Below are 17,642 nucleotides of genomic sequence, written 5' to 3'. Positions count from 1 at the left end.
CCCTGATATTCATGAAGATGTTCTCGCACCAGCACACTCGGAGTCAAGCAGCGAAATCTGACTGTCTTCAAACTGCCCACTTTAGTGAATCGTGCAACTGGTAACGCACACAAGAAAGCCTGAACTTGAGAATGGCCACTGGTACAGTTGCTGCTTTCCGCGGGCCGATGGTTTGAACAGCCCCCAACTGACTGAACAAATTAACCCTCCTAACTCAGAAATGACAGAAACTAAAAAAAATCCAAGCATCGCAAAATTAAAATGCCCAGATGAAAGTGAGCAGGGTTTTCCACTAGGGGAATTGAGGGGTGCCCCTTCCCATCCCCCCACTCCCCACCCCACTATTCAAGCAACCTAGTCATATGCAAATTACCATAAAAAGCATACATTTTCACAACATAAGAATATGCAATTTGTATTGTTATGTAAATTGACCAATCCAGCATTATTTCAAAGCTGTGGAGAACATGGATAAGTAGTTCATGTTATTGCCCTTCAGGCGTCAACAGAAAAAATTCTTGTCAAATCTACTTATTTTGCCAAAGCAATTTTAATAGCTTATAAAGAATCCAATTGGGCTAAGATAAAATCAACACATGCACAGGACTGCTTGTCTGTGCCCAGTCTTTTATCATTTCATGATTAAATTTTCACACCGCCTTATCTAAAAGTAAACAAATATTTGTTTAGATAAATGCCAAATACTGTCAAATTGCTACCGGCAATCTGGGTACAGCAGCAACGTAGCATCCGATGGAGGAGACAGTTGTTGTGAACTTTCGTCACGGGTGTTTCAGATGATTTTAGAAAGAGGAGTGTTTTTACAAACATATACCGGGTATTATATGTTGACGGCCCAAGAGGAGTTGATACCAGCATAGCTGTAATTTTTCGTTCTAATATGGGACTGATCACACCATAAAATACATGAAATGGCACATGTGCAAAACAAATATCCCCTTTTGGAAATAGATTTATGGTGGGTAGTGTGTGATCAACTTGTGCGAACGCTCATAAAGGGGTCTGAAATGTGTTCAATTTTTAGCTTAATTTTTGCCTTTTCATCACGTAGACTGTATGAGTCTTGCCTCACTTCATAAATGAGGTGAACTCTCATCTCCAATTCCAAGGGAATTTTTGAACACACTTTGGACTGCTTCATGGTACGCAATAAATGTTTGAAACTGTGAATTCATCTCGGGTACCTGTAGCTTTTTGGCATGGTTTCAAAGTTGTTGTTTGTTAGATGAAATTTGTTGTGTGCTCCAAAAATCATATGAAAATGTCCTTTTTATCAATTTGTTGCTGCATCCTGTGTGTACGTACTTGTGTGTCCAATGTTGTTGATGACAACCTCATGCTAGTCTGTGACTAGAACTCATTTGCCTACAACAACATTGCATAGAGCACATAAGCCTTTTCCTGCCAGACGGCATCTCTTCCCCCATCAGCCAAGTCAGTAAAAAACGGTATTGAGCCAAAACATGACGTATTTTCACCCACTTGGCTTGGTCTGTTATAGCATCTTTAGTCCAAAAAAATCAAGTTTACAGTAATTATGTTTTCAACAGCTTTCAAATGTAGAGTATTATGTTTAAATACACCATATGGAATATGTTGTGTTTCATTTATTGTAACCATCTTGACCTGATTGTGAAATATTGACTTGGCAGGAAAAGGGTTAACCCTTTCACCCCCAGTTCCCTGTGTACAGGTCCAACTTTACCATAGAAAACAATGGATTTGGGACAAACCATAGTGGTGAAAGGGTTAAAGGACCTGCAGCTATAACTTTTGATTTTTTTTCCCAATTTTTGTTTACGATGTCAACTACAGTTTCTTGATCTACTTTCCACAGCATGTCGAAACACTTTTAATCCACACAGCGTCTTCATGTGTAAAATGCACTGTTGTTGTTTACATTTGAATTCTAGTCCAGACCAGAATTCACTTGTCAACAATAACAATGCAGTCTATACATGTACAGGCTGAGTTGACAAACTGAATACTGTGTATCTGAACATGCTTTGGGGAGTAAACAAGAAACCGGAGACAACAATAAAAAAAACAACAATAGTAAAACAAACCATCAAAAGTTTCCACCATGGTTTGCCCCAAATCCATTGTTTTCTATGGTAAAGTTGGACCTGTATACAGGGAACTGGGGGTGAAAGGGTCAAAAGTTACTACAGACACTTGAATGTGATGTCAATTTGTGTTTGCAGAGCTAATACATACTATGTCAACATAGTCTATGAACAACATGAATAAAATTTACTTTTCTATTGGAAAAAATAATGAAAATATGACCAAAAGTTACAGCTATTGCTCCTTCAAGCTGTTCCATCAAATTTTGTCATTAATTTGAAAATCATAAAGTGTTGGTACGTTGCTGGGGGTGGGAGCCATCTGTACAACACGTGGCCTTTGTACAGTTGACACACAGCAAAATAAATTCTCAATATCGATAATGGAGCTAGAATTCTTGATTTTCAACAATGGGTCTCATGCGTTCTACACCCTCTGAGTTTTCAAAAATAAAATCCTTTCTTTAGCAAGAACGGGAAAGTATTTGAAAGCATAAAATAATTCATACAGAGCACTTGCAAGGCAAAATCCAAAACCAGGCACAATTTTCACAAAATGAGTCCTAGAGAACTCAGTTTTCTAAACTTGGAATCTGGTAGGGTAATGGCTTGAGAAATGTTTGGGATTAAAATACAGAACTACCTCTGGCTAAAGTTGTTTTCAAGACATTTTCTCTTTAATTTTGGAAACATAACATATTTTCTTACATTTAGAAACTGAAGGCAGTACAGTGAAAATGATCTTACTAAGCTAAGCAAACTACCACAGCCATGAAAAATTCACCTCTTCATTACTTTCCTCTGCAAAGCTAAGTGGCCTTTATGCTAATGAGACAATAGATTATCCGGATACATAGATGAAGTGGTATCTCTAACTCACTTGCAAAAAATATCACAAGTTCTAGGGTTGGTGTATTTTCAAAGCCAGGAGTGAAGACATACATTTTTCGAGCAGAACTATTTCTTTCATAAGGAGAGCTTAACAATGCAAAATAAAAAATTATTTTGAAACACTGCTGAAAAAAGGATATTTTAGAACAGTCTCAGTCAAAAAAAACAACAACTCGGTCTAAAACCATTTTTGCAGAATTTACGTTGTAAAATATTTTGACAAAATAGATATCATTTTGGCATGAGATGTGTATATAATATTGTTTAGCAATACAGGACACAATACATGGAAAATGGAAAAATTTTTCACCACACTACAGAGGCTACAATGGTAAATTTTTACATGTATTAATGATTTTGTGGCAATCTCTCAGAAAGTGGTAACGCTTGTAAAAAATATATGGCACACAAAGAAAGTACAGCTAATCATAATCTCTGAAGTCACTTTGTGGCCGAATGATAGTTCCATGGCGATACAAGAAATTGATTTACCATGGCAATAATTTCAGCCCCGAAAACAAATATCATGTGAATTCCTCCTTTACAGTTGAACTGTCGGTATTAATCACATGTGACAAAGTTTACAGCCCATGATAGTTCATGATCAGTATCAATGGGATGGGAGAGCCATATTAAAGAATGAAAGTTTTGAAATACATCTCCTTTTGAACTTTTTTTGTGCAGGTAACCCCATTTTGTAAACTCATCAGATACCTATAATTTGCAAGACAGGAACAAAACCATAGATTTTGACAGTTCACACATTTGTTGGTTTGTTAACACTTTTCTCATGGACTTCCATTTCCCTAATGCACCTAGGTCAAAGGTCAAGTGAGTTCTATGTTTGGAGGACTATATATGTAGCATATTTCTTGTCTTACATGGACTCTGAAGTCATAGTTATGACACATTACACACTTCAAATTTTGACTAAATTTACCAAAACCCTGTCTCAACCGATAATATCACTTTCAGAAAACACACTTCCAAATACCCTGTCCGTCTTTTCAACCCTTACACAATAAAGTGTGTAAAATGAACAATTTTTTTTTTACTTGACTTCAATGTCACTTTTGTTCACAACATCTACATGTCGGACATGTTCCTCCAAAATGCAGCCATGTGTGGAAATTTTTATTCCAACCTCAGATGCCGGCGAAATTTCAAGTCACCGTTTAGACTCTTTTATGAGAAAGAAATCTCAAGCCCTGTCATCAAAACACGGTAGAGTACTGTAGTACAGCAAATGAGAAATTGCCACAAAACCTATGAAGTAACACAACTGACCGTCTGGTGAAAACGTTTCCATTTTTCTCCTAACTTTCGTATATATTTTGCTACACAGAGATTTACTTTTCAAGTATGGTTTTGGAACTATTAACAAAGAAGACATGACTGTTCATGAGGGTTAAATTTTTTTCAGCAAACAACAATACATGTATAAAGGTTGAATGAGTAAAAAACAGAGACCAGTCAGCACATACAAGGCATTTGATAGCTTGCAAATAAACAATTCAAATTTTTTTTGTAAATTTTAAAACTAAAACATTGGCAAATTAAGCACACAGGCATCTCTGCAAAAAATGCTACACACTAGAAGATATAAATGTCGTATTTTCCACATATGAAACATTTAAAAGGACAAGTACTGTACGGCCAAAATACTTTCTAACAGCTTTCAGAGTACTTTCGACTTGAAAAAATTCATTCACTTCTTTCTGAAACAAAAAATTTCTAAGAAACAAGATGCCATCTGCCCTAGTCTCATTTATGCAAGACTTGAAGTTACATCTACAAGGTTACTGAAGCATGGAGCTTATAGAAAAGTACTTGACTCAAGTGTTAATTGAATGATGGGAGAAGGATTTGAAACCAGGCATATAGGGCAAATATAAGCTGACGACAACATGCACTGTTTTATACCTGGTTTTGTGCGCAATGCTTACACAGTGCCTAGCTGTATTTGTTAGGATATAGCTGGGAAGTAAAAAAAAATCTGGCAAAAATCTGCAGCAAGCAAGCACAACAGGTAACCTCCAGTATCTTACAGAGTTAACAATCTGTAATGCCAAGACATGCAGAAATGAGTTTAGGGCTGGGGGAGGGCACACAGCAACTAGAACAGCGTTAGTGAGTCTAAAACGCACAACAGGGTGAAACAGCAGCGGAACAATTGAACAACAGTGTTTGTTTACTTTGAAATCCAGTATAGAGTATGAGTAATTGAATTAACAATACAAATGGAATGAGAATTCTCTAGATTTTTGAAAAAACACACCAAGATACAATCTAGGAAAAATTGGGAATAAAACTGTCAATATATTCCATTTTCTGTTTCAGAAAATTAAAAAGATTCTAGTTATTCTACATACAACATCTGAGTGAAAAATAGTTGTTGATTATTAGGCAGTACTCGGGGCTGTTCCATCCACCGCTGCATCTCCCTCCCCTTTCTTTTCTACATCATTTACACTGACAGATTTGATTTCAGCTGCTGCTTCCGCTTTCTGAGATGTTGGTTGTGATTGGGTGGCTTCACCTGCTTTGTCACACTGTGATTGGTCAGCTTCGCCGTTGCTGTTCTTTGATTGGTCGGGCTGAGCGGCGACATCATTTGTCTCCGACTGACTTGACGATTCCGCAGGCGGCTCCACCTTTCCGTTTGAAGTTCCGGTGCTGCTGTCTACTGCGGTTTCTGGCTCAGGCTGGAAACGAAAGGCAAGAAACTTCATTTCACAGATCGCTTACATCCTCAGACCCAAATTTGTCTCATGTCCCTCTTTCTTTTGGTGGCAATTCAAGTCACTATAAACATGGGATCACAATAGTGAGATTTGGAGTGATGAACTTTCCCTCACTAGCTAAACCAAACTAAAACATGGTCTCATGGTAAGGCCATGGTAATTAAATGATTTGTTTTGTGTCCACTAAAAATTACGAAAGCTGAAACAGAAAAATTAAACTTGATTGTTTCCATGTAATATGAGTGCAATTCAAGATTCAAAGCACAACCTTCTCTATTACCTTTATAACTTACACTACAGGTGACATTCGGCAAGCATGCCGACATGTCAATTCCATTTTACAAAATTTGTAAACATCAATTGGTGGGCATAAAAGCTACATGGTAAAGTCCTATTCAGATTTACCGTATTGTTTTTTTCATGAAGACCTCTAAACACTTGCGCACGTGGGGACGCAAAATTAAGAATTTAATTACTTCGGCCTAAATGTACACAGACTGTACCAAAGGAAAGGCACAAATCTGTAATTTGGAGGTATAGAAACAACTTATGGACAGTCAATACAATTTCCACACAATTTCAACTCATTCCATCGCAATTACTGTTACATTCAGACTCCCTTTGACAGGGTCTGTTCTTGAATTGACACCGATTTTCACACAAGCTACTTTAGTGCAAAAAGTTCATTATCTAAATCATGAAACTTTTCTTGACACCATCAGCTCAGACATACTCGGTGTACATTTTGACACAATACTTCAAGCAGACCATTAAAACGTGCCACGTGCACATTGGTCACTGTCGGTGCCATATGCACATGTACATGTATGCACATGTTGTGTCGGAATTTTTGTGTTTCACATCACAATATCATTCCTACCAGTCAGATCATACTGTTATGAAATGAACTTGAATGGCAATTTTGCCTTTACTACGATATACATATATTCAATCAATACACCGATCCCAATGTCAGTGCCATATGCAAATGTTGTGTCGGAATTTTCTGCTTCACAATCTAATTCCCTCCAGTCAGATCACACTGTTATGAAATTTAACATTGAAGCATTACACCAATCCCGACGACAGTCATACTGCCAGATTTTTCCAGTTCACGACGTTTATGCCAGAGCGTTAGACAGTTTAATATGCAGTGAACTGGTCATACAGCACTGAGTGGTATACCCACAGCTGAGGTGGTTCATTGCCATTACTCATATATCACAGCAATATATTGAAATTCTAGTATACAACATTAAAAAAAAGGAATTTTCTCTGCCTGAGAGCTTGAGTGTGTTCCAACTATGGTACATCATAAATGTAGCACTGTTATTTTCATGTCTCGACCAATCAGATTGCTGTATTTTCACCAGTGATAAAATGGAATCAAGTTGTGATTGAAAATATGGGTCAGGTGGACCCTGGTTAAGACAGAAATAGGACTAGTATGTAAAAGTGTCTTGAGAATTGTCCAAGTGAAGCCTAACAGCAAGTTGCTGGTCAAGTGACAAAAAAATGAAAAACCTGAAACAAGTCTTCATTTCATCTTGTTCTTTTGTACTTAGAATAGTTTGACAAGGCACTGCTGGAAAGCCACATGACTTGTCTACTCATGGTACATGTAGATCTACATGTATAGAAGCAAACAGTGCACAAATGCAATTGACATTGACCTCTGTGTGATAAGAGACAGCACTGAAGGACATTAGGCAGTATGGTTATTGTCCTCCAGTGACAGACTTGACCCTCTGTACAAGGAGATTTGTAGTGAGAAGGATGGAAATCTGTATGGGGCACAGCTTAACTTGGATGAACAATTTTAGTTGTGTTTTCAAGAAAACAGTTATTCTCAATGCAGTTATGACTAGGAGGTACACGAATGTCAACCCAGAGGTGATTAGAATTGTAGATTAGAGACGTCCATCACTCCTGCAGAGTTTGGCTATATTGACTTGATAGGTGTTTCGTGAACAGAGTACAAATGTCCATTCAAAAATGGTTTGATGAATAAGAGTTCAAGTTTGAGACTTGTGCATCAGTCGTACAGATGGTGCCCTTGGAGCCTAGCCTAGTCATTAACATATAGTGGGCCAATTTACTTCAAAGGAAGCATGCCACTCGATGACAGATATTCGGACTGAAATTTTTCCAATACTTCATTCTGGTCCACCAGTTGTTGGGGCTTCCCTTGGAGTAGGAAAACTTTTCACTGCCTTAGTTTTTTGAAATCGAAAATTGCATTATTCCACTAGAGTTAATACAGGGATTGTGGCCATTTTGAATTTCACATATCGGTATATGTTAGGTGATTTGGTTCTCTAGGACCAAACTTTGCAATTTGGTCAGAGAATGGCTGCAAGTTTCACTGAGGAAAGTTTGAGCAAAAGTTTAAATCTTTCAATTTGAGGCCCATACTACATTGATAAGTATACAATAGTGTCTGAACATGTCTTCTGTAAGGTTAAGATACTCAGACCCACAGAATGCAACACTGTGGATTTACCAAACCACTGTCCCTGTGGCTAAAAAAGTCACAATGTGCTGCAGTTGAAATGATAATAAAAATTAACACTTCTCAAAGAAAGAAAAGGACCCAAGTGCCGGCAGTTTTAATTTTCTGTTCTTCTTGCTGGATAACAACACACAATATAATGTGGGACTTGTCAAATTCTTGTCTGTCAACATTTATGCTGATTATGCAAAAAATTAGGATTGTTTTTGCATGAATGATTAAAGCCCACGTGTGCCATTATGGATTGAAGTGACACAAACTCAAAAAGTGAAAAAATGGTCCATCATTAGAAATTTGTGAATGGTGTGTTTGTGTGGTGGTGTGGGGGGGAAGAGAAAATCTTGGAATGACCTCTAATGTCATTAAAAGTCCATTAAACTTTAAAGTGCCCGACAGGATTTCTAAAATAATAACATTCTATTCGATTAGTATCTCTGTTTCAGGGGCCTTTTTTTGTCATCATTAACACAAGGGTCATGCTATGCTTCTCTACTAGTTTTGACCAACTTGATCTGATAATGAAACATGAACTTTGAAGGATAATGGTTGAATATGGAAAATCTTACCACTTTCCTTTCCCAACTATTGTGGTTCCCATCACATGCTACAAACATAAGGGTTTAAGCCTTTTGCTACCATGGTTTGGCCAAAACCCACTGATATCAATTGTGATCAATGGTTCTCCACAACTTGGTAAAACATGGGGGCGACAATTAACAAAACAATGTAAATTTGCTTATTGTTTTGTAGTGAAAATATGTTCTTTTATACAGCATTAACATATGAATAGATTGTTCCAAAACAGGGTGGGTGACCCATCCCTAAAACCCCCTTGTGGCGAACCCTGTGATTTTTGGACATGTTTACTGGAAATTGACGTGAACAGGTTGAATTGAAATGTCCAAGTACATTGTGAAAAGAACATCCCCATTATGTTATGCTTGACTTCACAGGGATACATTGGATCACAGTGCATATGCTAATCACCTGTGTTGTCAAAACTTGTATCTTTCTTCAGAGTCTGTACCTGTGACTTTTGACTTTTTTTTTCACTCTATGTCTTTTATGAACTAGAGTTTCTTGTGCTACTCCGCAAAGCACGTTGAAATACAAAGTGTTGAGCTTGTCAACTCAACCAGTACATGTAAAGACTGCATTGTTATCGTTGACGAGTGAATTCTAATTTGGTGTGGAACTCAAATGTAAATAATAACAGTGCATTTAGATGCTGTATTGACAATCTAACTAACTGGTGTTTCAACGTGCTTTGGGGGCAGGACAAGAACTTGTTGCAGACATACAAAGCAAAAATTGTGAAAAAAATCATCAATTGTTACAGCTACTGATCCTTTAACCCTTTGAGAGTATATTTTGCTCATCAAAATTTAAGTCCAATATTTCGCAAATTTGAATGAATTTTTTGGGTTTTTTTATTTTTTAATTTTGGACCGAATGGACATCACATATCACTGGCTTCAGCTTTTAACCCTTTCACCCCCAGTTCCCTGTATACAGGTCCAACTTTACCATAGAAAACAATGGATTTGGGACAAACCATGGTGGTGAAAGGGTTAAGGGCAACAAAATTGACTTTGGTGCTCAAAGAGTTAAAAATTCAGTTTAACGGGCAAGCACTTGCCATAAAATGTGCTTGTACAATAAATTGTGTATTAGTCATGTATGAAAATAAATTTACTTGGTAAATGACCTTGGTTTTGTAAAAATCTGTAAAACTAAAATTATTTTCCTCTGAATATTCTTTGGTCAGTCTATTAATTGTTAAGTAATTTCTTTGTGTCTCCTGGAGATGAACAAAATCTACGGTTCTAGGGTGCGGGACCAAATTTTTTTTACCAAGGACCTCATTGCTTTGCAAGTTATGGTCCAAGTGAGCAGTGGCTTATGGGAAAGAATATTGAAACTCACGATCAAGGTGAGTATTGATAGCATGGCCACCACAAATATGTCTAGATTCATAGGACGTATTGTGATATTGATCCTTCCACCATCAGTTTCAATATTGATTCCCTCTCTATCGTACCAATAATTGCACTTCTAGCAATGTCAAATTTTCTTCTTTGACATACTGTCATTATATACTGTGTCCTTCAGAAAGCACACATGTGTGTATTGCATTAATATCACGGTAGGGGAGTAACTTCCACAGCTTTAAATTGCAGAACATTAGAAACAAGTAAATTACCCTTCATGACTACTTTTGGTTTTCTTCATTGAAAAAACATACTTTGTAGGGTATACTTTGTAATGACAAAGGCTTGTGGGTATCATCCATATTCATATATTCAGTTGTACTATTCACCAACTGTCCCTGCAGTAAGTTGTACACCACTCATATAAAGAGATAGTGTTGGCTTTTGTTTAATAACATGGTGGTCATGCATATCCACGGCCCACATGTTATTGGGTTCAAAAGCGTCAATACAAGTTTTCACAAGGAAATTTGGGAAAAGCCGTTCTGGTTTTTTTTAAGGCAAAGCAGAACATCTTTCGAGTGAAAAGCTTACAAAAGGGTGGATCACTGTCTGATATGATGCCCTAAGTGTTTCCCAACTAATTGTAATAAGTTAGCTATGCGTACTTTGTGGTTCATAGAGCACATTTAACATACATATGTAGACATGTAGTGATTTGTCTAATTGGCTTCATAACGTCTTTTTGTTACCAGCACCAATCTGGTACATTTTACTGTTTCCCAAGACACTATACCGGTATACTGGGCTATCCTTTTATAGATATCACAGCGATCACATTATTATGGGTCAGCATAAATAACACTTGGGGACCAGAATTATTTACCTATGCATCAAAATCTTAGTAAAAAACAGTTACACAGCCAGCATATTTTGTGACTGTGATAGACATACAATTTGTCTGTCTAGAGAGTATTTGATGTAGAACTCCTTGATTAATTTACACCCTTATTCTTCAATGTTCATCAGGGGCGATGTGTAATATGGGAAGATACAAATGAGTTGAAATCACTGGACTCTGTGAGTGGTTCTCTTTCTGACAAAGACAGAACAAAAACTAACAGACAGTCCGTGTATGCAGTCATTACTTTCGTGTGTGTGTTCATTTTCACCCTTTCACCACCGCACTTGGTCCAACACCACTGTGTTGAATGGTAGAGTTGAGTATAACATAAGTTGCGAAGGGGTGATAGGTTTGCATTAACATCAACATGTTACTTGAGATCCTTCTCACCGCATTTCCCTGTTGTACAGGTCCAACTTTCCCATGGAAAACAATGGAATTGGGCCAAACCATTGTGGTGAAAGGGTTTAAACAGACACACATGTCAATCTGTGCGACTGCCTGTATTCTAAATACCTAGGTAAATTCAAAGATTTGCACAAATTTAAAGACAATACCTGACAAAAGATGGTAAACACTCTCCAATCTTCTGAGAGGCATGTCTTTACTTCTTTGCTTACCTGTGGTGTTTCAGAGTCTGTCTTGGACTCAATCGGTGGTTCACTGACTTTGTCCTCTTCAGCTGCAGCGTTTGATGCCGGCGGCTCGTCCACCGTTGTCGACGGCGCACAATCTGTTGTTGTTTTGGACTCGGGTTCAGCTGCTGGCTCTGTGACTGCTTGGGCTTCTGAGGGTTCTGAGTCGGCCTCCTGTGCAACAGGTTCTGCCGGTGTCTCGGCCACCTCCTGCACGGCGGGCTCTTTTGGGGTTTCGTCAGGCTCGGCCGCGACAGGTGTTGCGACGGGCTCTGTTGGTTTTTTGTCCACCTCTGTCGTGGCTGGTTCTGCGGGCGCTGCTTCCTCAGCCTGCTCTTCCACCGCTGTTTGTTCTTTTTCCTCTGTGGCTTTTGTTTCCCCTGTTGACAAATCTTCGGGCTCACCTTCTTTGGTCTCTGAGATCGTCTGCGCATCTTCGCTGCTTTCTTTCATTTCCACGTCTTCTGTTTCCTTCTGAGTTGTTTCTGGAGTGTCGTCACTTTCCTTTTCTTTCACTTCTTCCGGCTCTGTCTTCTCTGCTGCAGAATCTTCCATATCCACATCTTCACTCTTGGCTTCGGGCTCTGCACTCGGCGTTTTCTTGCTCGGGGGCTCCTCGCTGGATACTTCGTCCTCTGCCTTTCTCTTCCGCGAGTCTTTCTTCTCTGGACTGCTCTCTTGTTCTGACTTCTGAGGTGAGCTGCTTTGTTCAGCTGGAGTTGTCTGTTCGTCCATTTCTTCGTCCTCCTCGCCTGAGTGTGTCGGGCTTGCAGCTGCTTCGTGGATCTTGCGTCCGCGACCGCGCCCTCGGCCCCTACCCCTGCCCCGTGGGCTCGGGGAAGCCTTGGCGGCGGCCCTACCGCCCCGGGCGCGCTTTTCGGGAGTCGGGCTGGCGGAGGAGAGCGTGGCACGCGTCACGCGAGCGGGAGATTGGGTGGTTTCTTGGGGGCTGGCGGCGATCCTCGCACTTCGTCGCCTCTCTCCAGTCGGAGTGCTAGACTGCCTTTTGCGAGGCATGTTTTGACCTGGAAGTAAAACAACAACCGACGCTTGAATGTTGGCCCTAAATGCTAGCTAGCTACACACATTGTTCAAAATGCAAACGGCATAATTTTCAAACCAGCTAAAATCACTATTCCGACACATTTTTGCAAAAGTGCGGCCGCAAAATCGATGAAGCGGAAACTTACCTCTATGAAAATGATATATAAGGTGACTCTAATACACAAAAGGCGTCCACTCTTCCGAGAATTGGGCTACAAATTTGTGAGTTGTATTCACTATAACACACGCCGCTGCAAGAGCATCGACAAATGATGCCTCGTTTTCATAAATTCAACTTCCGGTACACAAAATACGCCCTCTAGGTCGAATACTATTTGTTCTTTCTATTCATTCGTGCTGCATTGAGCGGGGGCATTGTAATCATTGAAAGAAGGCTTGTTTGGATAAAGGAAATCAAGTAATCGATTTCATTACAAACTTATCTTTATCATTTTAGAGTTACAATAGCTGCAATATTTTAGATTTATTTCAGAATTTCTTTTTTTGTCTTTTTTGGAAGAATAAGTCTATAATACTACTTTGCCTTATAAGTTGGCTGTGAACGTATGAAAATCAATTCAAATGCAGAATGCAGTGCAATGTTGTGCACAATTGACAACCGAAGTATCGTCCAGCTAATCAACTACATTGTACATACACAGAGCAAAGGCCAAAATATTTGCAAACAGATCAGTTTGAAAAAAAATACAGATTATGGAGATGTAAGAATGAATGGTACCCGTAACTTCAGAGACGTATTAAAGGCCAAATAAAAATGTGTATACCCAGTAAGCCGACCTACCCTATTTAGCCTATTTTTTTCAGATTTTAAAAGTTCCTGCACGATTTTACCAAATTATTACACATAGAACATAATTGCCATGATTTTCAGTCATTGAGAATACAACATATTGGCTTCTTTTGTGGTGGATCAAACTAAAATTGAAATAAACAAAAATCCCGTCTGACATACAATATTTGTTTATACCAGAGGACGAACTAAATTGGGTTCCCTTCACACCTTTCAGAGTACGAGAGATGCTTGGTAAGTCATGATTCATATCAAATTATAAAAATACTCTGAAAGTAGCCCACGTCTGTTCACATTGCACGTAAAATGTGACCCTCCAAATAGTGACACTCTTTTTCTATATGTAAAACATAGAACTTGCCCCGCTCCGAATTTAAAAGTTGGAAATGTTTGACCTCGATAAAACTGGTGACTCTGTTATGAATAAGAAATAACACGATTGAAACCAATTTGGGAGAATAGGATACCGTAGTAATGCTGGTTTAATCAGCAAATTTAAGTCGTCAGTTTTGAAACATGGGGAAGGAAAATGGGGATATCACAGACATAGACAAAGTCAGCCTGAGAAGCTGTAATCGACATTATAGTTTATCGAGTTACAAAGCACTCTGTGTCGATGTCTGACATAAGAAAAGCCTATAAACAGGAAACTATACGCGTGCCTTTTCTTTCAAGTCTGAACAATTTTCACTCGGGGTTTATCTTCATTCTCAATGACTGAAAATCATGGCAATTATGTTCTATGTGTAACTTTTTCAAGTTGCACATCTGCGAGGGCGCCTTTCACTGTTTTAGGGCCAATATCGTGTTGCATTATACCATATTGGACCTTCGCCTTTTCAAGTCCCTGGTATCGTATCCCGTTTAGTATCTCACCTACGATGCATTTCAGTCCGTTTGGAAATAAGCACTACAGAGTGATAGTGCATAGGCTTAGAGGAACAATAGTGTGACATTTGATAAGATTTTCGTTACTTTTATTCAAAACAGGTTCACTTTTTTGGTGTTGACTTTCGCCTCTTGGATTAAGAAAGAAGGCACGCCTAAATAAACCCCCTCCCTAACATATGTTTAAATATAAAAGCACGAGTGTTTCCAACACGACGCATCAATGTTATGGTTGACTTGTGAATTCTAATCCGGACTTAAGTTCAGTTGTCACAAATTACAGGCTGTATTGACAGGCATTTCATCATTTAATTTTTTGAGTGGTAAAACTTAAATTTCAAAATGTATTTTAGCAACGGAACTCAAAAATATGACGATAAATATGAACACGATTGGAACTATAATTCGGGATAGCTGGATCTGCTGATTTTTGAAACCACAGGACTGTCTGTGTGTAGTTTTCTTTCTGACAAAGAATTTATAACATCAATCTGTACACAGACCTATGCGCACACTGCTTGGCTCCGATGGAGGGACGCCACCAACGATCAATGTCGGAAATTTATATCAGAGCCAGCAATTCTCAAATCAAACTTTTAAACTGCATGCTACACAAATGAAGATTTTTTTTTTTTGAAGTGAGGGTTCTAAATATCACCGATCTACTTCGCAGTTTTTGTCAAGGAATCACAAATGAAGATTTTTTTTTTTTGAAGTGAGGGTTCTAAATATCACCGATCTACTTCGCAGTTTTTGTCAAGGAATCATTTTTTTATTTCTGTATTCATGCGCAGGAATTCTGGGATATGTTTTACAAATATTTATTTAAAGGTAGGGTTCTCTTAGTTTCCAAATACCTTCAACTATCTCCTGATAATTCGGTAACAGTATCTGTGTATGTTTAAAACGCAGAAGTGTTTACCTACATTTCAAAGATTTAGAGCACCGTTGAAACAAATACAGGATGTTGAGAAAAGTAATGGCAAGAGAGAAATTCATAACGCAAAATGGTCACCACTGAAAGACGTGTAATTTTGTGTTTCTCAAAGCTGATTACTATTTTACTTGTTTCGAATTGTTTTAATGCAACTAAATTGTATGTATATGCTTAGCTCTTCAGTGGTGTTTCTTTACTTTGTTTCGAAAACAAAAAATGATAATAGAGAATTACAATAAAAGGGTCAAAATGTCAAATAAGAGAACTCGCAATCGATAATTTGACTTCTGTTCACGAGTGGGATCACTTTGATCAACAAGGCCCTGGAACATGAATTTAATGGGATCTAAAGTCTCAAAGGCAAAGCCGTAAAAATCGTTTATTTTGTGAAATTTGTGAAGAGATTTGACAAGCTTCAAGTTTCTCTGAAACAACATAATCTCGCCTAGTTGTGCATGCTGTAAATTTTGCATTTACTTCGGTATAATTAATTTAACAGTGGTTGTGACGATGATAATCGATTTTAGGGTGGTATTTTGGTAGTAAGCGGGTCAGTGACTAGCTTTTGTATTCCCCAGATGGGTTGAAAATATTAGCTTCTCATTACCACCTCTGTGACGGTGATTATCAGGCCATCCGAGTGACTGCTGTTTTTTTCTTTTGTTTTGTTTTTTAATTTATTTCAACATAAGCTTAGTTGGAAACAAAACAAATCTACATAACCGTTATGAATGCATTAATATTACAATGCGTCTTGTCTGAAAAAACAAATAATTAGCTGTTTAATTTTTTTTTAATTATTTTATTGCAGTCATCAAAAAGAAAGAAAATACATTATACTTCACTATTCACTGGATTACAAATATTACGGTTCACAGATAAAGAAAAGGTGAAAATTAAGATTCTTCCAATATTTGTAACATGTCTCCCCACTTCTTAATATGTTTGTCGAGTTTACTCTTTCGAATAGCAATGTAACGTTCAGTTTTTTGTATGTTGAAATAAAGACTTAAAATTAACAAATTTTGGTGTTTTCTCTTCACATCTACTAATGTAAATATATCTCTTGGCAACTAATAAAACAAAATTTAAACAGCTCTGGTAATGTGGGATCTCCTAACAAAATCACTCTGGCTGAGACAATATTCGTACAGTGAAAATATATTCCCCAGGTCTGGAAAAGAGTAGACCAAAATTTCTTAGTTACCTCACACTCATAAAACAAATGTATAACAGTTTCAATATCACTCCGACAAAAGGTACAATTTGAGGTAGGTACTTTAGATGGAATTATTTTATGCAATCTTCTGTTTGTCATAAGAATGTTATGGGTCAATTTCCATTGGAAGCTTCTAAGCTTAACATCAAGTGTGATTCTAAAAGGCAATTGATATATTTCTTTCCTTTCAACAGAAGTACCTAATATGATCATAATAGAGCTGCGATGTTGGAACCTTAAAAAAATTAGAAATAATACTTGGAGTAACAATTTTTGTTTTACACTGAAGCAAACTTAAGGAAATATCTAAAAAATTAATATTGTAATCATTTTCATTCATATCATCAGCTTAAATCTAGATATGTCAGTATGTTTTTTCCACTCTTTTGGTAGCGAATGGATAATACCACACCATTTCAAAAAGGAATATTGTGGAAATCTGTTCCCAAAAGTATTCCAATGCAAAATATTGCCTTCATTATCAAAGAGTTGACCTACGTAAAAAGTCCAGCATCATAAAATTCTTTATAAAACAAAGATTTACCATTTATCCAAATGTGTTGGTTATTCCATATTCACTGATTCAAGAAATATTTACCTGACTCAGTCTCCTTAGTAAATTCTCTCCATGTTGTAAGCAAACCCTTTTCAAAATCTGACAAAGAGACAGGCAATGAGTTAATATTAAAATTACATGTCGAAAGCACTCTGATATCACCTAGTTTTTAATTTCTCTTTCAAGAAAAATTTCCAAGGATGCGAAAAATAATTGTCAAAAAACGACGGAGCCAGTTTATCCTCTGAGCTTTGTAGATTGCAAAAATATCTGGCATTCCCAAACCACCTTGATTTATACTACCAACCGCCGTCTTACGTGCAACTTTGTCAGGTCCATTCCATAAAAAGGAGAACAACAAACTTTGAATTCGTTTTAAACTATCAATATTAGGTTCAGAAAGGTTAAGAACATAAAGAAAGCGTGAAATGCCAAGAATTTAATAATTTGAACCTTTCCCAACAGTGAAATATGACTATTTTT

General features: G+C 37.7%; 1 protein-coding gene across 1 annotated transcript; it reads right to left on the bottom strand.

Moving 5' to 3' along the window:
* Positions 1–2,742: 2,742 nt before the first annotated feature.
* On the bottom strand, positions 2,743–13,033 carry LOC139133256 (enolase-phosphatase E1-like). Its single transcript, XM_070699774.1, has 3 exons — positions 12,895–13,033; positions 11,690–12,729; positions 2,743–5,683 (listed from the first exon to the last, which is right to left on the bottom strand). Exons 2-3 carry the CDS (start codon positions 12,719–12,721, stop codon positions 5,381–5,383), a joined length of 1,335 nt encoding a protein of 444 aa, XP_070555875.1. The 5' UTR covers positions 12,722–12,729; positions 12,895–13,033; the 3' UTR covers positions 2,743–5,380.
* Between the last annotated feature and the right edge of the window lie 4,609 nt (positions 13,034–17,642).

The sequence above is a fragment of the Ptychodera flava genome, chromosome 1 (genome assembly GCF_041260155.1).
Source record: "Ptychodera flava strain L36383 chromosome 1, AS_Pfla_20210202, whole genome shotgun sequence".
NCBI lineage: Eukaryota > Metazoa > Hemichordata > Enteropneusta > Ptychoderidae > Ptychodera > Ptychodera flava.
This window is presented reverse-complemented; position numbering and strand designations above follow the sequence as displayed.

Coding starts and splice junctions, on each gene's coding strand:
- LOC139133256 (XM_070699774.1), bottom strand. CDS start 12,721: ATGCCTCGCAAAAGGCAGTCTAGCACTCCGACTGGAGAGAGGCGACGA. Junction 5,684..11,689: donor CAGACTCTGAAACACCACAG/GTAAGCAAAGAA, acceptor TTTCGTTTCCAG/CCTGAGCCAGAAACCGCAGT.